Genomic DNA, 23,307 nt, shown 5'->3' on the forward strand with positions numbered 1-23,307 from the left:
GTGAACTCGGCTCACCTCATGCACGTCACTGACAGCGTGGGAAAATTCTCAAGCTGAAGCGGTGAGTGCAGGAGAATTCTCCCACGCTGTCAGTGACGTGCATAAGGTGAGCTCATGTCCAATGAACTCAGCTCACCTCCTGCACGTCACTGACAGCGTGGGAGAATTCTCCTGCACTCAGCGCTTCAGCGTGAGAATTCTCCCGCTGAAGCGCTGAGTGCAGGAGAATTTTCCCACGCTGTCAGTGACGTGCATAAGGTGAGCTCATGTCCAATGAACTCAGCTCACCTCCTGCACGTCACTGACAGCGTGGGAGAATTCTCCTGCACTCAGCGCTTCAGTGTGAGAATTCTCCCACGCTGAAGCGCTGAGTGCAGGAGAATTTTCCCACGCTGTCAGTGACGTGCATGAGGTGAGCCGAGTTCATTGGACATTAACTCGGCTCATCTGGATGCCCTCACAGAGAGACACTGTGGAGCGCAAGCAAGCCTGCGCTTCTCAGTGTCTGCGGGATGACAGACTGGATGGCAGCGTTCTGCTGCGGTCCAGCCTGTCATCTCGATGTAGCAGAGCTGAAGCTGTCATGGGAACCATGGAAAGGTAAGGATGATGTTGCTTTATTATTTTTCTTTTATTTCAGGAGATCGTTGGCTTCAGCTGGAATGGGCGTGATGGTAAGTATGGTTTAATTTAGAACAATAAAGAATTGTGTGTTTATTTCAATTAAAGGACTTTTTTCTGGGTGTTGTGTTTTTTTTAAATACTTTACTAGAAATTCATGGTGGTCATGTCTAATATTGGCGTGACCCCATGAATTTCGGGCTTAGGGCCAGCTGATAATGCCAAGCTGGCCCTAACCCCTTTATTACCCAGTGAGCCACCGCATCAGGGCCCTGGATGAGTTGGGTACAGCGCCAGAAGATGGCGCTTCTATGAACGCGCCATTTTCCGGGGTGGCTGCGGACTGCAATTTGCAGCGGGGGTGGCCCAGAAAGCTTGGGCCTCCCTGCGCTGCGGATTCCAGCCCCCAGCTGCCTAGTTGTACCTGGCTGGACACAAAAACAGGGCGAAGCCCCACGTCAATTTTCTTTAAATTATTTCATGAAATAATTAAGAAAAAAAGGGCTTCCCTATATTGTTGTGTCCGGCCAGGTACAAATAGGCAGCTGGTGGTTGGGGGCAGCCCGTTCCTGCCTGCTGTACCTGGCTGGACACAAATATAGTGCGAAGCCCCACGTCAATTTTTTTTTAATTATTTCATGAATTTCCTGAAATAATTTAAAAAAATTGAAGTGGGGCTTCGCACTATATTTGTGTCCAGCCAGGTACAGCAGGCAGGAACGGGCTGCCCCCATCCACCAGCTGCCTATTTGTACCTGGCCGGACACAACAATATAGGGAAGGCCTTTTTTTCTTAATTATTTCATGAATTTCATGAAATAATTAAAAAAAATTGAAGTGGGGCTTCGCACTATATTTGTGTCCAGCCAGGTACAGCAGGCAGGAACGGGCTGCCCCCATCCACCAGCTGCCTATTTGTACCTGGCCGGACACAACAATATAGGGAAGCCCTTTTTTCTTAATTATTTCATGAATTTCATGAAATAATTAAAAAAAAAGTACGTGGGGCTTCGCCCTATTTTTGTGTCCAGCCAGGTACAACTAGGCAGCTGGGGGCTGGAATCTGCAGCGCAGGGAGGCCCAAGCTTTCTGGGCCCCCCCCCGCTACAAATTGCAGTCCGCAGCCACCCCGGAAAATGGCGCGTTCATAGAAGCGCCATCTTCTGGCGCTGTACCCAACTCATCCAGGGCCCTGGTGCGGTGGCTCACTGGGTAATAAAGGGGTTAGGGCCAGCTTGGTATTATCAGCTGGCCCCAAGCCCAAAATTCATGGGGTCACGCCAGTATTAGACATGACCGCCATGAATTTCTAGTAAAGTATTTAAAAAAAACACAACACCCAGAATAAAGTCCTTTAATTGAAATAAAGACACAATTCTTTATTGTTCTAAATTAAACCATACTTACCATCACACCCATTCCAGCTGAAGCCAACGACCTCCTGCAATAAAAGAAAAATAATAAACCAACCTCATCCTTACCTTTCCATGGTTCCCACGACAGCTTCAGCTCTGCTACATCGAGATGACTGGCTGGACCGCAGCAGAACGCTGCCATCCAGTCTGTCATCCCGCAGACACTGAGAAGCGCAGGCATGCTTGCGCTCCTCACTGTCTCGCTGTGACGGCATCCAGATGAGCCGAGGTCATGTCCAATGAACTCGGCTCACCTCATGCACGTCACTGACAGCGTGGGAAAATTCTCACGCTGAAGTGCTGAGTGCAGGAGAATTCTCCCACGCTGTCAGTGATGTGCATGAGGTGAGCTCATGTCCAATGAACTCAGCTCACCTCCTGCACGTCACTGACAGCGTGGGAAAATTCTCCTGCAATCAGCGCTTCAGCGTGAGAATTTTCCCACGCTGTCAGTGACGTGCATGAGGTGAGCCGAGTTCATTGGACATGAACTCGGCTCATCTGGATGTCGTCACAGAGAGACGCTGAGCAGCGCAAGCAAGCCTGCGCTTCTCAGTGTCTGCGGGATGACAGGCTGGATGGCAGCGTTCTGCTGCGGTCCAGCCTGTCATCTCGATGTAGCAGAGCTGAAGCTGTCGTGGGAACCATGGAAAGGTAAGGATGAGGTTGCTTTATTATTTTTCTTTTATTGCAGGAGATCGTTGGCTTCAGCTGGAATGGGCGTGATGGTAAGTATGGTTTAATTTAGAACAATAAAGGATTGTGTCTTTATTTCAATTAAAGGACTTTATTCTGGGTGTTTGTGTTTTTTTTAACTTTGACTATGGGGTTAGTAATGGGGGTGTCTTATAGACGCCTCTCCATTACTAACCTGGGCTTGATGTCAGCTGGCATTATAAGCTGACATGAACCCCACCACTATTACCCCCTGCCACCGCACCAGGGCAGCGTGGAAGAGCGAGGCTAAGTGCCAGAATTGGCGCATCCTATGAATGCGCCATTTCTGGGGCGGCTGACGGCTGGTGTTTCTAGCCTGGGAGGGGGCCAATATTCATGGCTCCCTTCCTGGGCTATTAATATCAGCCCCCAGCTGTCTGCCTAGCCTTTGCTAGCTATTAAATTAGGGGGGACCCCACGTCATTTTTTTTGGGGGGTCCCCCATTTTAATAGCTAGTAAAGGCTATGTATTCAGCTGGGGGCTGATATTAGTAGCATGGGAAGCTCCGTGGGTATTACCCCCTTCCCAGGCTTCAAACATCTGCCCCAGCCGTCTGCTTAACCTCCGCTAGAGCCTAAAATTAAGGGGAACCCCACGCCAATTTTTTTAATAATAAATCCTTTATTTTAATACTAAATGACAAGTACAGTAACCAACACTATCACTGTACTTCATATATATGTGACTGACATGTTTCTATCTATCTAATCTATGTGTGATGCTCTATCTTTCTGTTCTAAATTGTCGGGTACCGCTGCTGAATTGCCGGCCGCCTTTTTTAAAGAGACGGTGCATGAAAACACTAATATTTTTTTTAATAAATCCTTTACACTAAATGACAAGTGCAGTAACCAACACTGTCACTGTGCTTCTTATATGTGTGACTGACATGTTTCTATCTATCTAATCTATGTGTGATGCTCTATTCCTTCTTGTCTAAATTGTCGGGTACCGGTGTATGCCGCTGCTGAATTTGCCGGCCGGCTTTTTTAAAGAGAGTGTCTTCTGAGCAGTTTGTCAGCTTTTGGACACCTTTGCAGGTGTTTTCTATGTGTTTCTATGTGTTTTTGTTTGCCTGCCATTGGTTTTAACGGTGTTCGACGGTGTTCTAAGGTGTTCGACGAACAGTTCGACGAACAGTTCCTCGAACATCCCGGTGTTCGATGAACCGAACCGAACCCGAACACTACGGGGGTGGCTCAACACTAGTGATGACCTGCTGGACTCGTTAGCCTCATTAGCATATAACGAATGCGTATAAAAGTTGTTGTTTTCTAAATAAAATTTGACATGTTTGGTGTTTATTGATTTCTCTATGCTTTAGGGATAGATTACTCCCAACCATGATGTGCACATACTGCCATGTAACTACTTTAAAGAGGACCAGTCACCAGACGAGAAGTAGAATTATTTTTGGTTGTGTTTTTCTCCTGTTACTCCTCTTTCGTATTCCTTTTTTTAATATAATTAGCCATACTGTTCCAGAGATATAGGCCTCTTTATTTAGTGCTAATTTTTATGGAGAGGACATTTAAACTTCTCTGCGTTATCTTGTGAGCCACGGTCTCCCTGGTAAAGACCATAGAAATAAACCTAAATAAAAAGGGCCAGACCCCTGGAACAGTTTAATGGATTTAGAAACCAATGGAATACAAAGGAGAACAGCGGGAATATAATAAGGGAAAAATTGTTCTGCTTGGTGCCGGGTCGTCTTTAATTAGGTGAATAAGTCCAGTATCTCCACTTTTGCTGTCTGGACCTGTGATCAGTGTTGGCGACTTTCGACAATCCTAATGTTTGCTTTTCTGACTGAGTGGCACTCGAGTGCATGCTATTCTCACAATGTGCTTCTATTGATTTTCTAGAAAGCAACTGGAGCATCTGGTGGAGCCCTTCCAAGACGTATAAATGGCAAGCTATTTTTAGGTAACCTGAATTGCTAATAAATTTTACATTTACTTAAAACACTGCAGTACTGACATACTCCGGATCTGAATGCAGGCATTAAGTGGTATACGACTACTGGTAATTATCACTTCTTTACTGTTTGTACTTTGCTACATAATCAATAATGATCGGTAATTAGTCCTAGGATCATTACAAGCGGATTTGTACAAAAATGCTTCACAGTTGTTTTTTATGGATCCGGGTACATGTCAGGAGTGGTGACTGTTCCTCTTTAACCCCTTCCTAATGTGTGACATACATGTATATTACACAACGGGTGCAGTTGTAGAGTTCGCTCAGGATCTACTCCTGCTCTTTACATGGCAGCTCTGTTATACATCCGATCTGCCTCTTAGTCACTCACACCACCGTATTATCGATCCAAGTGTGATCCTACAAAACATTGCATTGTACCCGGACCAAACTTAGTCTATGGGGCCACCCATGACCAATCTTTTTTCATCTGAAAAAATTGCAGCATGTTACCATATCAGTAAAGTTAAGTTCCCATGATGAATTTTTGATGCTGTGTATTTTTGCTGCATCAAAAAATGCAGCGTCTTACAATTGCAGCAAAGTGGATAAAATTTATAAAGATCTGATGCCCACTGTGCCTTATTTTTTTATTATCTATAGTGTAAGCTGACTTGCAGTGCGTGTTACAAAGCTGCAACATGTCAATTACTTTTGTCGGTACACAAAATTATGCAGATTTTCTCCATAGAATTGCATTAAATACGGAAAATCCTCAATTCTTATTTAACATAGGCTTTCGTTCAAGTCCCCACTGTACTAGATGCAAAACTAATATAGCAGATATGCTTCATATGTACATATGTATGCTACATATACTGTCCTAACTTGGTGTCCTTTTGGAAGAGTGTTGTAGCAATGATTAATAGGGTTTATTTAATTGAAGTAGAGCTTTCACCATTAGTATGTACAGTGGCTACGGAAAGTATTCAGACCCCTTTAAATGTTTCACTCTTTGTTTCATTGCAGCCATTTGGTAAATTCTAAAAAGTTCATTTTTTTCTCATTAATGTACACTCTGCACCCCATCTTGACTGAAAAAAAACCAGAAATGTAGAAATTTTTGCAAATTTATTAAAAAAGAAAAACTGAAATATCACATGGTCATAAGTATTCAGACCCTTTGTTCAGTATTGAGTAGAAGCACCATTTTGAGCTAGTACAGCCATGAGTCTTCTTGGGAATGATGCAACAAGTTTTTCACACCTGGATTTGGGGATCCTCTGCCATTCTTCCTTGCAGATCCTCTCCAGTTCCCTCAGGTTGGATGGTGAACGTTGGTAGACAGCCATTTTCAGGTCTCTCCAGAGCTTCTCAATTGGGTTTAGGTCAGGGATCTGGCTGGGCCAGTCAAGAATGGTCACAGAGTTGTTCTAAAGCCACTCCTTTGTTATTTTAGCTGTGTGCTTAGGGTCATTGTCTTGTTGGAAGGTGAACCTTCGGCCAAGTCTGAGGTCCAGAGCACTCTGGAAGAGGTTTTCATCCAGGATATCTCTGTACCTGGCCGCATTCATATTTCCTTCAATTGCAACCAGTCGTCCTGTCCCAGCAGCTGAAAAACACCCCCATAGCATGATGCTGCTACAGCCATGTTTCACTGTTGGGATTGTATTGGGCAGGTGATGAGCAGTGCCTGGTTTTCTCCACACATACCGCTTAGAATTATCACCAATAAGTTCTATCTTTGTCTCATCAGACCATAGAGTCTTATTTCTCATAGTCTGGGAGTCCTTCATGTGTTTTTGAGCAAAATCTGTGCGGGCTTTCATATGTCTTGCACTGAGGAGAGGCTTCCACCGGACCACTCTGCCATAAAGGCCCGACATGGTGGAGGGCTGCAGTGATAGTTGACTTTGTGGAACTTTCTCCCATCTCCCTACTGCATCTCTGGAGCTCAGCCACAGTGATCTTGGGGTTCTTCTTTACCTCTCACCAAGGCTCTCCTCCCACGATTGCTCAGTTTGGCTGGACGGCCAGGTCTAGGAAGACTTCTGATGGTCCCAAACTTCTTCCATTTAAGGATTATGGAGGCCACTGTGCTCTTAGGAACCTTGAGTAATGCAGAAATTCTTTTGTAACCTTGGCCAGATCTGTGCCTTGCCACAATTCTGTCTCTGAGCTCCTTGGGCCGTTCCTTTGAGCTCATGATTCTCATTTGGTCTGACATGCACTGTGAGCTGTGAGGTCTTATATAGACAGGTGTGTGCCTTTCCAAATCAAGTCCTATCAGTTTAATTAAACACAGCTGGACTCCAATGAAGGAGTAGAACCATCTCAAGGAGGATCACAAGGAAATGGACAGGATGTGTCTTAAATATGAGTGTCTGAGCAGAGGGTCTGACTACTTATGACCATGTGATATTTCAGTTTTTCTTTTTTAATAAATTTGCAAAAATTTCTACATTTGTTTTTTTTTCAGTCAAGATGGGGTGCAGAGTGTACTTTAATGAGAAAAAAATGAACTTTTTAGAATTTACCAAATGACTGCAATGAAACAAAGAGTGAAACATTTAAAGGGGTCTGAATACTTTCCATACCCACTGATTATTGGGATATGTTGAAGATCTGACTATTGATGAGTACGGCAAAATTGCGGTTGCACGTATGTTATATATGGCAAAAAAATTGATAGGCCAAAAATGGATAGTAGATCAGGAGCCTATGATATCAGAATTTATTGATAAAGTTAACTGGCTAGTAAATTTGGAAAAAGGCTTGCTTTGAGTTTTGTTTATATGATACCTTAAATTAAACTTCTTTGAAAATTAATTTAAATGTTATTAGTACTTCCACAAGTTATATGTAATTGGATTGACTATTGTTACTATGTTCAAATGTTTGTTCATCTAATTATGCTGGTTTTGCAGAATCAAGATGTATAAATAACTCATGTTTAATGCTTCTTAAGTTTGGGGGGTGGAGAACTGTGTTTCTCCAATGTTTGTCTGGTTGTTGTTGTTTTTTCCTTTTCCTTTTTTTTTTTTTCTTTTTTCCTTTGTGTAAATCTTTATAAAAATCAATAAAAAAATTTGATTTAAAAAAAATACGGAAAATCCGCAGATAAGAACAACATGTTTTTAGTGCGTTTCCACTGCAAATATGCACTAGCAATGCAGGTAATCCGCACATGACTATATCAGTATAGGTTTTCCTAAACCAAATATCTGGAAGTATCAAAATCAAAGCAGCTTTATGTAAAAGATAACATTCCAACAAGAGGCAATTGCTGCAGTGTCAAAAACGCAACAGAAAAAATGCAAGTATCCAGATTTACATTAGGCTGTGTGCCCACGATGAGTTTTTATGTTGCAGAATTTCTGCACTTATTATGTAAATTAGATTACTTGTGTTTTTTCATTGCATTTTTTACATGTGTTTTTATCCCTTTTTTATGCTGCGTTTTTTGTCTCTTTTTCGTGTGTAATGCTTTAAATAAAGCTCCTTTGTGTTTGATACTTCCTGGTATTTGGCTTTGACAACTTTATTGATATAATCATGTGCAGATTACATGCGTTTTTTTTTTCTACATTTTTGCTGTTAAGGTATCCAGGTGAGACGAACAGTATGGGAGGCCTTGCAGAAGATGACTCTGGAGGATGATGTTGAAATGTTTGAACTAGTACACCTGGTTTAGAAATGGCTGCAGCCTGAGACCTGCTGTCTGGCACAAATGGTGAAAAGAGTGGTAGTGGACATATTTATACACTCACTAACTAACTCCGTACAAAACTCGATTGCTCAGGAAGATCCCCAGAACGCAGATGTTGTAGGGAGCCTGGTGCAAAGATACTAGACTGTGGAGAACTCCATGAGCAATCAAAGGAGCTTGAGGTCACCTTTCTGGGATTTCCAAAAGAAAGGGACTCAAGGGGTCAGAGCCAGGTTCTAGGGGTACATTGCGTAACATTGTCTGTTTTGGATGTCGTACCCCGAGATATATATAAGCCGATTGTCCCTTGACCTCGGAGCCAATGGACTGCAGCGGTGGCCAGCGCTACTTTTACTTCACCTGCAGTGCTGTTCCTCATCCTGGTGAGGGGCCTCAGAATTGCCAAGTGACACTGAACTGTGTCTAAGTGACCGGAGTTCTGGACTCGGGGAGTTTGGTGACCCTGGCAAGAGCCACACTTTTGCATGTCCTAGTCCCTGGGAATGGGGTGGGGGTAAGGTGTATCCTAGAGACTTCAAGAACTATCCCATGGCCCAGGTCGACATACACACAGATTGGTTCGTGTCCCACCAAGTGGGAGTTGTCAAGGACTTGTTGCATACTATTGTTATCGCTTAAAGATTTTCCTTTGTTCTGGGACTTATAGGCTAATGCTTTAGCACTCAGTAGTCCGGTATGCCCATAGGCGGATTATAATGAGGGCAATCTGGGCTCTGAAGACCGACTTTCCCATTACTGAGATTGCAGATGGCAGTTGGTGCTTTTAAAATTCATCAAAGAGGGGAGGAGGTAGACACTGACATTGTGCTGCTAGTTCACCTGAAACATCAGTTACAATTTTCCAGAAAACTTTATGAGCACCAACTGCCATCTCCTATTTCAGTAATGAGAAAATGTGTGTTCACTGAAGACAGATTTTACCCATGAATTGAGAATTTTGCGAATGATTTATCAGTCCAGGAGAAGATAGAAGCTGATTTCTCTGATAAGCTATATTACAAAGTTTCTTATTTTCATGGATACTATTGTGTATACATTTTTTTCTTTTGTCTTATAAATCAACGGTTACACTTTTAATGAGGGGATGATGACTGATGTTAATTATTCATATTTTGTAATTTATAGCTATAAAATGCAAATAGTACAGTAGTTATCTCCAATTTGTATCCTCTGATTTAGGCTGTGTGCCCACGTAGCATTTTTCAAGCGTATATGCTGCGGAATTTCCGCAGCGTAAACGCTTGAAAAACGCATGTATATCCGCACCCCATGGTCCCCAATGGGATTCCGCAAGTTCTAGGCACATGCTGCGGATTTTTCCGCAGCGTTTATGCCGCGTTCAAAAATCCGCAGCATGTCATTTAATTTTGCGTTTCCGCAAGCGGAATTGCCTTTGTCCAATGCATAAAAAACGCAAGGCAATTCCGCATGTGGAAAACGCATGATAAACGCGCGAAAAATGCGCGATAAACGCGTGCGGAATTCCGCATGCGTTTTTCCGGGAGAGGACTTGCATTTATGCAGCAGAAATTTTCTGCTTCATAAATGCAACGTGGGCACATAGCCTAAGGCTGTGTGCCCACGTAGCGTTTTTCAAGCGTTTATGCTGCGGATTTTTCCGCAGCGTTTATGCTACGTACAAAAATCCGCAGCATGTCATTTAATTTTGCGGAAGTGCAGCGGAACTCCCGCCATTGACTTGCATTGAGACGCACAGAAACCGCGACTGTACATTTGTACAAGCGGCTTCTATGCGTCTCTATGTGCGGATGGTACCCAGTTCTGGAGGAGAGGAGACTCTCATCCAGACCTGGGTACCATTGTACCTGTAAAAAAAGTATAAAATAACAAATAAAGTTTATACTCACCTGTCCGGCGGCTTCTCTCTGAATGCCGGCATCGCTTGAGGACCTGCGGTGACGTCACAGTCATGTGACCGCAGGCCCTTCACCGCTCTGTCTCGCGATATGCCGGCAGCCGGGAACCAGACAGGAAGCAGCGCTGCAGCCACGCCGGGGCCTCGGGGGTGAGTATAGCTTTATTTGTTTTAATTTTTACGGTTCACACTGTATAAATCCATGCTGTTTGCATGGATTTATACAGTGTGACCTAGTTGTCAAGCACTTTCCAAGTGATGCTATCGCCTGGAAAGTGCTTGTCAATCTGCATGCGGAAACGCATGTGAACCCGCATGTGGATCCGCATGTATTCTGCAGGAAAAACGCATGCACAATCTGCATGCGTTTTTTTCTGCCAGGGAGATGCAGAAATGCTGCAGAAATTTTCTGCTTCATTTCTGCATCGTGTGCACATACCCTAAGGGTATGTGCACACGATGCAGAAATTAAGCAGAAAATTTCTGCATCATTTCTGCATCTCCCTGGCAGAAAAAACGCATGCAGATTGTGCATGCGTTTTTCCTGCAGAATACATGCGGATCCACATGTGTTTCCGCATGCAGATTGACAAGCGCTTTCCAGGCGATTTTAGCATCACCTGGAAAGTGCTTGACAACTAGGTCACACTATATAAATCCATGCAAACCACATCATGGGCACAGCACATGCGGATTTCAATTGGGGAACATTGCTGCCCTTCTACCATGCGTTTTTCATGCGTTTCCGCGGCGTTTACGCAACTGCAAAAACACCGCGGAAACGCATTAAATACGCATCGTGTGAACTCAGCCTAAAGGAGTCTCCTTTTTTTAAGAAAATCTCAGTCCCCGGCTGCAGTAAGTTTAAAACAAACAAACAACCAACTCGCCTGTATATTCTCCCTTCCTGAGTCCATGGCTGAGTCTCTGGGGCTGCTCCTGATGTCAGTGCTCCAGCTTATGCCGAAGACAGCAGCTCTAGGGACTCAAAGCTGGATCCCCCTTTAGGTCACGGCCCCACTATCAGTATTTAGTCAGTGTTCGGTCAGTATTTTTTCTCAGGAGTGGGAGTAAAAAAACCAGGTGAGGAACAATCAGAGAAAAGGTATAATAGAAACAAGTCACCAATTCTGCATTTATCACCCACTCCTGGTTTTGGCTCCCACTCCTGAGAAAAAATACTGACCAAATACTGATAGTAGGGCTGTGGCCTAAGGGACAGACTCTTCACGTCCATTGTATCAAGTTGATAATCCGGAGGCTTACTTCCCTGCAGATTATGAATAAAGCATTATTAACATTATGTTGACTAGTTAAAGCTTTTGTTACTGGACTATCCAAGGCCGGCGTCCGCATCGGGCCTACCCGGGCAAGTGCCGGGGCCCTGGACCATCAGGGTAGCCCACTCGCCGTCGTGGCCTGGGCGCTGCTCCCTCAGGATATCTGCAGGACCTCTCTCCAGCGCTGCTGCTTGATTGCCGGCACTTCCCCTGACATGGTCGTGCGCACTAGTGCGCTGTGCGGCTGTGTCTGGTAGTAATGACGCGGCTGGGGCGACACTGCGCCTTTAATTGTGCTTGTGTGTCACCCCTGCCGCGTCATTACTACCAGACACAACCGCACAGTGCACCACGCGAGGCCATGTCTGGGGAAGTCCCGGCAATCAAGCTACGGCGCCTGCTGTCCTGCAGAGATCCTGAGGGAGCGGCACCCGGGCCTCGACGATGAGTGGGCCCCTCTGATGGTCCGGGGCCATGTCTCTGACGGCCAAAGACCTGCCGGTGGCCCTGCATAGCTGGACGGGACACAGGCCGGGGGCAGGTAAGTGAGGCTTGTTACAAGCTTCCCCAATCGCCATATTAAATATATTTCTGTGTGTTTGCATGTCTGCGTACTGTGTGCATGTCTGCATATGTGAAGGATGAAGGGACAGCCAGGGCCCTATGTTGTATACCTATATTTCTCCGCTGTATCTGTGCATCATGAATCGTGGTATGTGTTAATGGGGCCCACTGAGACTCTTTCGCCCGTGGCCCATGAAAACCTAGAGACGGCCCTGGGACTATTGCCTCTTTCACAATGGTTACATATACTATTTTTTCTACATTTTGGTAAAAGGTCAAAGCCGTGGTCCCCATTGTTATAGTTGGGGGTGATTTAGTTATGCAATTAGTGATGTCTGGAGTAGTGAAGAGGTGCTGCCTTGATGGTGCCATTATTCATGTGTTTACAAACCACTGACACAATTGTTGGGTGACCAGAACATGTGTAAGTAAAGACACAGGAGCCTTTCTTATCTTGTGTCCCTTTTAGACTTGGCCACTTGAGGACTATTTATATCTGCACTGAGGGCCAGTTGTTAGCTGATATAATTCTGAAGCCAGCATGTCCATTCAGGCACTCCTCTGTTCTCCCACATCTTATGCGTTGTATTTTCCAGAGACCCTGTTACCTAGAAGTCAAGGCACCTGTCATAGGCTGTCAGCGGCAGCTCTCTTGAGTACTCAGTGTTTGTCCAGATGAGGTCTAGAATTCTTTGAACCTTCTGACTTCCACCATACCTTGTCTAATTGCAGGAAAGATTGTAATACAGTATGAGGGGGCCAGTCTAGTAACCGATACCTCCAGAAAATATCTGTTGATTTTCAACATCTTCCATTGCTCCTGGTTGCTTTATTTTATATGGCACTTTAGATTAAATCAAATTAAAACTGGCCATATACTTAACCCCCCCATACAACTTAGATGGCTGTTGTCCAAATGGTTCTGCTGACCTCCTGGCCAGTTGCCATCTCTGCTGTCTCTACCATACCTACACAGGAGTATACTTTCAGCCGAGCTCTCTTGTGTTCTCTATAAGAGAGCCACCGCCAGACTTGTATTTGCGGCTTAAAGGGAACCTGTCACCAGTTTTGTCAAATACCAACTAAAATGATCACCTCACTTAGGTTAGTGCTGCATTTCATAAATGGTTATATAACCCCTTGACTCCGCCTGTATATCCCCAAAAACCTTCTGACTGTCTCCTGCGCTGTGTGGAAATCGGGTTGGTCTGGTCCGATGGACATGGTTTTGGGCCTCTCCATGCCTCCCCCTGGCTGCTACTCACTGTCCTCCTTTTTTATTTGACGTGGTTGACTCCTCGCATCATCCACGTTGCCGGGCGAAATCTTGCGCCTGCGCACAGAAATAACGGCTCGCACCTGAGCACTATTCTTTGCCCTACTTTGGGGGCATGCACACTTATGTTCTCGGCTCTGCCTGCGGTAGGGCAAAACGGTGCTCAGGCGCAAGCCGCGATTTCTGTGCGCAGGCGCCAGATTTCGCCCAGCAATGTGGATGACGCAAGGCGTCAATTAAAGAAGGAGGATGGCGAGCCGCAGCTGGGAGGAGGGATAGAGAGCACAGATAGTACGCCTATCTGACTGGAGCACCCGACCCAATTTCCATACAGCGAGCGAGAACTTAAAGGTTTTTTGGTGGTATACAGGGGGAGTCGGGGGGTTATATAAGCATTTATGGAATGCAGCACAGGCGCTGAATAAGGTTTTAGTTGTTATATGACAAAACTGAGAACAGAAAAAAGAAGAGATGCAAACACATTATACACTGTATCATTATTTACTATTTATTATTTTCATTTTCAGTGTAACAGCTGGCTCCTTAGACAGTGGTGTTTTCTCACTACTATTTTTAATGGTGTTTTACTTGTTTGTCGGTTTGTTATTTTGTGCATATGTGTCAGGAACTATTTGTATTCAATAAATTGATATATTTTTATAGATCTTTGTTGTTATTGATAAATATTTGGTTACTTTGTGACCATTTGGGTGATCACTGCTAGTTTGCATCTCTTCTTTTTTCTGTTCTCATACTTATTACTTTATGAGATGCTGCAGGTAGATCCCGTTTATTGGATGGTGCCCTCCTCATTGTTTGGTGGTATATGACAAAACTGGTGACCAGTTCCCTTTAACTCAGGGAGAACCAGAGGATTGGCAGTCTGAGATCAAACATGCAGGATCCTTACAGGGAATCTGTCCCCACATAAGACCTATCTAACCTATTAATATGGGCATACAGGTTATAAACTGCTGAAAAAAAGTCCTCCCTGTATGTCTCATATCAGATGTTGTTGAGAAATCATCTTTTATCACTTTATATAAATGAACTCTTCCAGGCTATGGGGAGGACGCTGCCTGGAAGATGACGCTGCCTCCTCAGTTCATTAGCCTAGGCTATTGCCTCCCATCACAGTCAATGTCCCTGTGACATCTAGCTCTTGTCCAGAAATCCTGCGCCTGCGCATTTCAATTGCTGACGTTCAGTGATAAGCCCTTCTATGGGAATTGGCTTTGTGTTGCTTCTGCGCGCACCTGAGATCACTGGAGCAGATGTAGCAGTGACTCTCTGGCACCTGCGCAGACTCAACACAAAGCCAATTCTCATAGAAGGGCGTAACCGTAAGTAGAATGTTGGCAATTGCAGGGCGCAGGCATGGGATTTTTGGACAAGAACTAGACGTGACAGGGCCACACTGATGCTGATGGGAGGCAATAGAAAGGCTAATGAAGTGAGGAGGCAGCGTTATCTTCCAGGCAACGTTCGCGCCATGGCCTGGAAGAACTAAATTACATAAGTGGATAAAATATGATTTTTCCACAAGAAGGCATCCGATATGAGGTATACAGGTAGGACTATTTTAAGAAGTCTATAACCTGTATGCCCATATTAATAGGCTAGATATGTGAAATGTGGTGATTACCTTTAACTCCCCCAACAATCAATCGTCAAGGGCTCACATACACATTTGAATGTCAGACAGATCCCTCATTAGTCTAATGCACATATGTCAAACTCTGGCCCGCAGGGTGAGTATATTTGGCCTGCAACGTCGGGCAAGTCCCCTTATATATCTGGCCCACACACATCGCACTTTCAACTATATCGGCATCCTACATGCGGATAAATTTAAAAGCAATGATGGAGAAGGGAGCGTCGGCTGACACTCCCTCTCCCATCATTCCCTCTCTGTGTCTGATGTCTCAGCGCAGTGGGCGCAATGACTTCATTACAACGCGCCTGCTGTACCGAGTTATGCAGAGGATCTGAAGAGACCGGAAGCGCGGGGGAACCAGCAGAGGTGAGTGAGTATGTATTTATTTATTTTTTTTAATGTGTGGCCCATTATACTGTATGAAGCAATATTTGAGGCGCATTATACCGTACGGAGAACTGTGTGGGGTCATTATATTGTATGGAGTACTGTGTGGGGCCCATTATACTGTACTAGATGGTGGCCCGATTCTAACGCATCGGATATTCTAGAATATGTATGCGGCCGACCGGGCGCGACTAATCAGCGAAGCAGTGTCTAAATGGGTCTTGCACTACTTTAAATTAACCCCCCAATGTATCCCCCCGGGGCCCCTAATGAATTTTGTAATTACGTCATGTTGTCAATACTGCTTGTGACAACATCGCTGACCACGCACAGCCAGCACGTAATTCCCCCGGCTGCAGTCGGCTCTTGCTTCCGCTTACATTACGACTATTTGCGGCTGCAGCCAGGGGTCTCCTGTACCGCGTACCATGGTGAATGAAACGTGACAGAAGTACGTCACACTGTGACTGACAGAACGTGTTCACTGAACGTGACAGAAGTACATCACACTCTGACCGTGTTTAGTAAACGTGACTGAACTATGTCGCACTGTGACTGACAGAACGTATTCATTAAATGTGACAGAAGTACATGTTCAGTACGTCATGGGCAGTTGGTGAGTCACATGACCACATGGGCGGAGTCAGTCCTGCTATCTCCCGACTTGTTCTGAAATCCCGCGTCTCTGATTGGCTGCGGCCGCACCAATCAGCGACGCGGGATTTCCTGGATGGACAGACAGACAGGATAAGCCGATTATATAGTAGATGGAGTACTGTGTGGAGCACTCCATTATACTGTATGGAGCACTGTGTGGGACCATTATATTGTATGGAATGCAAGTCTGGTAAGCAAAAAAAAGAGGGAAAGAAATGCAACACAAGGGGACCTCTAGGCATAAATATAATAAACTTTATTTATACAGAAAACAGAAATTAAAAACATTTAAAAACCAAGTAAAGGTAAGTATAACCCATGGTTGAGTTATGACACCCCAAACCACCCAACAGCATAGACCACAGGCTATAGAGTAATCAAAAATAGTAATGTAATGCCCAATTGGAAACGTGAAAGCACAATATTCAATATCAAAGTATAAAGAATAGAACACTCCCAAAACTAACACATATATGGCTGTGGATACATTACAATTAATAAAAAGACCATCTATAATATAGAGATGAAGATCACAGAGGGGAGTTTAAAGTGCTGGTGCATGGAGAAAAAAACATGAATGGCCGTCAAACTGCCAAAAGTATTAACTGGCGGTGACACAATGAATGAATCAATGTAGGCTGAAAAAATGCACATAACTGACACATACAAAGCTACCAGCAAAAATATAGGTGTAAGCAACAGGAATCGCAAAAGTAATTAAAATTGCTGTGACATGACAGTTTATTATATTTATGCCTAGAAGTCCCCTTGTGTTGCATTTCTTTCCTTTTTTTTTTTGCTTACCATTATACTGTATGGACCACGATGTGGGACCCATTATACTGTATAGAGCACGATGTAGGACCCATTATACTGTATGGAACATGACGTGGGACCCATTATACTGTATGGAGCATTATGTGGGCTCCATTATACTGTATGGAGCATTATGTGGGCCCATTATACTGTATTTAGCACGATGTGGGACCCATTATACTGTATGTAACACGACGTGGGACCCATTATACTGTATGGAGCATTATGTGGGCTCCATTATACTGTATGGAGCATTATGTGGGCCCATTATACTGTATTTAGCACGATGTGGGACCCATTATACTGTATGGAACACGACGTGGGACCCATTATACTGTATGGAGCATTATGTGGGCCCATTATACTGTATGGAGCATGACGTGGGGCCCATTATACTGTATGGAGCATGACGTGGGGCCCATTATACTGTATGGAGCATGACGTGGGGCTCATTATACTGTATGGAGCACGACGTGGGGCCCATTATACTGTATGGGGCACGACGTGGGCTCACTTCCGTGGCCCCTTAGTGCTGTTACCGATCATTGAGGTGCCATTTGATCGCATAGCCATGGATCTCATGGGACCCCTAGTCAAGTCCGCCACAGGACATCAGTATATCCTGGTGGTACTGGACTATGCTACACGGTATCAGGAAGCCGTGCCACTATATAACTCGTCTACCAAATGTATAGCCCGTGAGTTGGTCCACATCTTCTCTAGAACAGGGTTGCCTAAGGAGATCCTAACAGACCAAGGGACCCCATTTATGTCAAAGGTGATGAGGGAGTTGTGCAAAACCCTGCAGATCACACAACTCCGGAACTCAGTCTATCACCACCTGACAGATGGCTTAGTGGAGAGGTTTAATAAAACCTTAAAGGCCATGTTAAAGAAGGCCGTAGAGATAGACTGCTGAGACTGGGACTGTCTACTGCCGTACCTTCTGTTCTCTGTTAGGGAAGTTCCACAGGCCTCTACTGTATTCTCCCCGTTTGAGCTGTTATATGGCTCACACCCCCGTGGACTCCTGGACGTAGCAAAGGAGACCTGGGAGGCAGAGTCTACACACTACAGAAGTGTAATTGAACATGTGGCCGGAGATGCAGGAGTGAATTGCAGAGGTGATGCCCATTGTAAAAGAATACCTCAAAGCACAAGAGGCACAGTCGAGGGTGTACAATAGGTCTGCGAGGGTGAGATAATTCAACTCTGGGGATCGGGTACTGGTGCTGGTACCTACGGTGGAGAGCAAATTCCTAGCTAAGTGGCAGGGCCCCTATGAGTTAGTGGAAAAGGTTGGTGATGTCAACTATAAAGTCCACCAACTAAGGAGAAGAAAGCCTTACCAGATGTACCACGTCAACCCGATTAAGCCATGGCGAGACAGGGAGCCTGGCTCCGTGTTTGGTGGCGAAGTCGGAAGCCGATGTGGGAGATCAAGGTGGCAGAGTCATTGTCATGTGCCCAAAAACAACAGTGCCACGAATTGCTACAACAGAACAGGGACCTGTTCTGGGATCTACCAGGGTGTACTCAGATCATAGAGCATGAGGTGCTTACGTAGCCTTATGTCTGATTGAACGTGAAGCCATACCGGATTCCTGAAAGCCCACTGAGAGGTAATCTCAAAAGAGGTGAAGCACATGCTGGGTCTAGGAGTCATTGAAGAGTCCAAGAGTGGTTGGTCCAGTCCAGTACTCTTGGTGCCGAAGCCAGATGGAGAGTGGCAGTTCTGCAATGACTATAGGAAACTCGGCGAAGTCTCAAAGTTCAACACCTACCCAATGCCCAGGGTAGACAAACTGATTGAAAGGTTAGGACCGGCCAGGTACATTACCACCCTTGACCTCACTAAAGGATATTGGCAAATACCCATGTCCCAAGATGCCAAGGAGAAGACTGCCTTGTCAACGCCAGACAGATGTTTCCAATACACAAGGATGCCGTTTGGGTTGCAAGGAGCTCCATCTACCTTCCAGAGAGCCATGGATTGGATCCTAGCTCCCCACAAGAAGTACGCCGCAGCCTACCTGGATGATATTGTGATCTACAGCCAGGATTGGGGAACCCATCTGAGTAAAGTCCAGGTGATATTCGATGCTCTGCAAAAGGAGGGGTTTTCCATAAACCCGAAGAAATTTGCCATGGGCATGTTGGAAACCAAATATTTGGGCTATGTCATAGGCAGAGGCGTGATAAAGCCCCAAACAAAGTTGAAACAATGCAGGGTTGGCCAAAACCGCTCTCAAAAAAACAGGTCAGAGCGTTCCTGGGCATTGTGGGTTCTTACCGCCAATTAATCCCTAACTTCACCATCCAAGCCTCCCCCTAGCCATAGCCGATTTTGTCTATTTAAGGTCTCCAGAAGCTGAGACGGCCTTCCAGGAACTAAAGCAAGCCCTGTGTAAACAACCAGTGTTAGTGGCACCAGATTTCTCTAAAGAGACCATGCCCCACTAAGGTGGATAAGCAAGAAGAAGGGGAACAATGGCCGAGTGACCAGGTGGTTCCTAGCCCTTCCAGATTTTAGCTTCCATGTAGAGCATAAGCCTGGGAAACTACATGGCAATGCTGACGCATAGTTGAAGTTCCACTGTTTGTTAGCGGAAGGTGCCAAGGCTTTTTGCAGAGGTGGGGGGTATGTAAGATGGCCGCCGGCCAGGTCCTTGAGGGGAGATATGTATCACAGAGGTTGGTAGTTTCAGTGATGTAAACCCGGCAAAAGCAAGCTCCAGCACACGTAGTGTTGAGAGGGTTAACAGGGCGTATCAGGGCCGGTTTTTACGAGCAGTCATAAGAGATGGGAGGGAATGGCTGCTCACATATCCCCACCCCAGGGAGTGCCTCTTGTAACTATAAAATAGAGACAGAGTGTCTCATTCAGTGTCTGTTTCTGGAGGCGTGGAGACCTCCAGCTTGTCTTTGCTAATAGACACTGACTGTGAGCAGACGAAGCCACAGTACTGTATGGACTGTTTATTTTTCTGCTTTGTTACTTTGTCGGACAAGGTTGTGTTTTGTTTATTTTGAAAGTGCAGTTTAAGAAGTTTGAATAAACCTGCCTTGGACATTTTTAAAGAAACCGACTCCTGTGCCTACCTCTAAAGCAGCGGAGTGAGTATCAAACCCTACAGGCATTATACTGTGTTTGGGGGCACTTTTGTTTGCATTATACTTTATTATCTGTATTATCCAAGGTTTTTTACGCTTTATTACAGTTGAAACCCGAAGTTTACATACACTATAAAAAGACAAATATGCATGTTTTTCTCAATATCTGACATGAAGTCAGATCTTGTTTGTACTTGTGTATAATTGTTTGTACAGATGAACGAGGCATCTTCAGGTATCTTGAAATTGTACCCAAGGATGAGCCAGACTTGTGCAAGTCCACAATTCTCTTCCTGATATCTTGGCTGATTTCTTTAGACTTTCCCATGATGCTACACAAAGAAGCAGTGTGATTCAGGTGTGCATTAAAATACATCCACAGGTGTGTGTCTAATTAACTCAGATGTTGCCAAAAAAAACGGAAGCTTCCAAAACACATGACATCATCATATGGGCAATCCAGAATTGTTTAAAGGCATAGTAATCTTAGTGTACAGTCATGGCCAAAAGTATTGAGAATGAGACAAATAGTAATTTTTCCAAAGTTTACTGCTTCATTTTTTGTAATGGCAATTTGCATATACTCCTGAATGTCAAAGAGTGATCAGCTTAACAGCAATTACTGTACTTGCAAAGTCAATATTTGCCCAGAAAATGAACTTTAACCCCCAAAACACATTTCAACATCATTGCAGTCCTGCCTTAAAAGGAGCAGCTAACATCGTTTTAGTGATTGATCCATTAACACAGGTGTGGGTGTTGATGAGGACAGGGCTGGCAATCAATCAGTCATGATTAAGTAAGAATGACATCACTGGACACTTTAAAAGGAGGCTGGTTCTTGGTATCATTGTTTCTCTTCAGTTAACCATGGTTATCTCTAAAGAAACACGTGCAGCCATCATTGCACTGCACAAAAATGGCCTAACAGGGAAGAGTATCGCAGCTACAAAGATTGCACCTCGGTCAACAATCTATCGCATCATCAAGAACTTCAAGGAGAGAGCTTCCATTGTTGTCAAAAAGGCTCCAGGGCGCCCAAGAAAGACCAGCAAGCGCCAGGACCGTATCTTAAAACTATTTCAGCTGCGGGATCGGACTACCAGCAGTGCCGAGCTTGTTCAGGAATGGCAGCAGGCTGGTGTGAGTGCTTCTGCACGCACTGTGAGGCGGAGACTCTTTGAGCAAGGGCTGGTTTCAAGGAGGGCAGCAAAGAAGCCACTTCTCCAGAAAAAAACATCAGGGACCGACTGATATTCTGCAAAAGGTACAGGGAGTGGACTGCTGAGGACTGGGGCAAAGTCATTTTCTCTGATGAATCCCCTTTTCGATTGTTTGGGACATCTGGAAAACAGCTTATTCGGAGAAGAAGAGGTGAGCGCTACCACCAGTCTTGTCTCATGCCAACTGTAAAGCATCCTGAAACCATTCATGTGTGGGGTTGCTTCTCAGCCAAGGGAATCTGCTCACTCACAGTCTTGCCTAAAAACACAGCCATGAATAAAGAATGGTACCAGAATGTCCTCCAAGAGCAACTTCTCCCAACCGTCCAAGAGCAGTTTGGCGCCCAACAATGCCTTTTCCAGCATGATGGAGCACCTTGCCATAAAGCAAAGGTGATAACTAAATGGCTCATGGAACAAAACAGAGATTTTGGGTCCATGGCCTGGAAACTCCCCAGATCTTAATCCCATTGAGAACTTGTGGTCAATCATCAAGAGACGGGTAGACAAACAAAAACCAACAAATTCTGGCAAAATGCAAGCATTGATTATGCAAGAACGGACTGCTATCAGTCAGGATTTGGTCCAAAAGTTGATTGAGAGCATGCCAGGGAGAATTACAGAGGTCTTGAAGAAGAAGGGGCAACACTGCAAATATTGACTTGCTGCATTAACTCATTCTAACTGTCAATATAACCTATTGGTACTCATAATATGATTGCAATTATATTTCTGTATGTGATATAAACATCAGACAAACACTAATAAAAACCAGAGGCCAGCAGATCATGTGAAAATATAATTTTGGTGTCATTCTCAAAACTTTTGGCCATGACTGTATGTAAACTTTTGACTTTGCAGTAAGTAATAAAAATGCCTTAAAACATTCTATCTATCTATCTATCTATCTATCTATCTATCTATCTATCTATCTATCTATCTATCTATCTATCTATCTATCTATCTATCTATATATTAAAAATTATGGTGATCCTAATTGACCTAAAACGGGAAAGGTTTATTCTGATTTCATGTCAGATATTGAGAAAAACATGTTTGTGTCTTTTTATATAGTGTATGTAAACTTCTGGTTTTAACTGTACATATTTAAATTGGGCCATATGCTTTTTACTGCTCTTACATAACATTTTATTCCAATATTTTATTCTAAAATCTATTAATTAAAATCTTCTTAGTTTGTGGGACAACCCCTTTTAATTTTGTTTCTATATGAAAAAGTTAATACTTACATTTGATAAAGAAAAGCTTCCTCAATTGTAAAAAATATAAAAGTTGGCCCGCCACTTTGTCCAGGCTTTTAATTTTGACCCTCTGTGTATTTGAGTTTGACATCCCTGCTCTAATGTGTTTGGGGGGCTTAAGATATACCTCTCTGTTGTCATTTTGTGAGATTTTTCCCAAGTTCCTTGATTCCCACTGAGTTTGTTTACTTCATTTTTTTGTGAATAAAAGGAAGAGTCGCATTACATGGGTAGATAGTTTTCCAGCACCATTGATACTGTATCTACTGATCATCTGATGTTCTTCATGGCTTGCTATACATAGCTCAGTTATTGAACTATTCATGACCAGATCAAGTTTCCATAAAATGTGACTGTTCAGGGAAATGCTCAAGGTTACCATGTGCCTTTGTAAGATGATTATTAACACTTAGTTGATTATGAACATTTTATTTCATGCACATGCACACTTATAAATTAGTCTTTAAGGTATTTTACATGAGAATACATTTTTAGTTTGCCATAATAATTATTTTTTTGTCCAGGGAAATCACAATTTTCAAAATGGATCGGAATTAGAATTGTTGATGTAACTATTATTTACAGTAAAGGCCCCTTCACACTTAGCGACGCTGCAACGATCCCGACAATGATACGACCTGTCAGGGATGGTTGCTGCGTCGCTATGTGGTCGCTGGTGAGCTGTCAAACAGGCAGGCTCACCAACGATCAGGGGAGCAGCGACATCGTGGAAAGAATCTTTCCACGATGTCCTGCTCCGGTTACCAGCCTGCTGAAGCAGGAGCAGGCTG

The 23,307-nt window shown here is 44.2% G+C and overlaps 1 protein-coding gene across 4 annotated transcripts in view; it reads left to right on the plus strand.

The window, feature by feature from the left end:
• USP13 (ubiquitin specific peptidase 13) overlaps positions 1 to 23,307 on the plus strand; it is a 182,497-nt gene that overhangs the window by 56,302 nt on the left and 102,888 nt on the right. For all 4 annotated transcript variants that reach the window (XM_073674963.1, XM_073674966.1, XM_073674965.1 and 1 more), the window contains exon 3: positions 4,620 to 4,680. In XM_073674963.1, coding sequence (XP_073531064.1) covers positions 4,620 to 4,680 — 61 coding nt within the window. The remainder of the gene's footprint in view (positions 1 to 4,619; positions 4,681 to 23,307) is intronic.

Source organism: Phyllobates terribilis, unplaced genomic scaffold (genome assembly GCF_046119375.1).
Source record: "Phyllobates terribilis strain yellow unplaced genomic scaffold, ASM4611937v1 Scaffold_3__8_contigs__length_932513732, whole genome shotgun sequence".
Taxonomy (NCBI): domain Eukaryota; kingdom Metazoa; phylum Chordata; class Amphibia; order Anura; family Dendrobatidae; genus Phyllobates; species Phyllobates terribilis.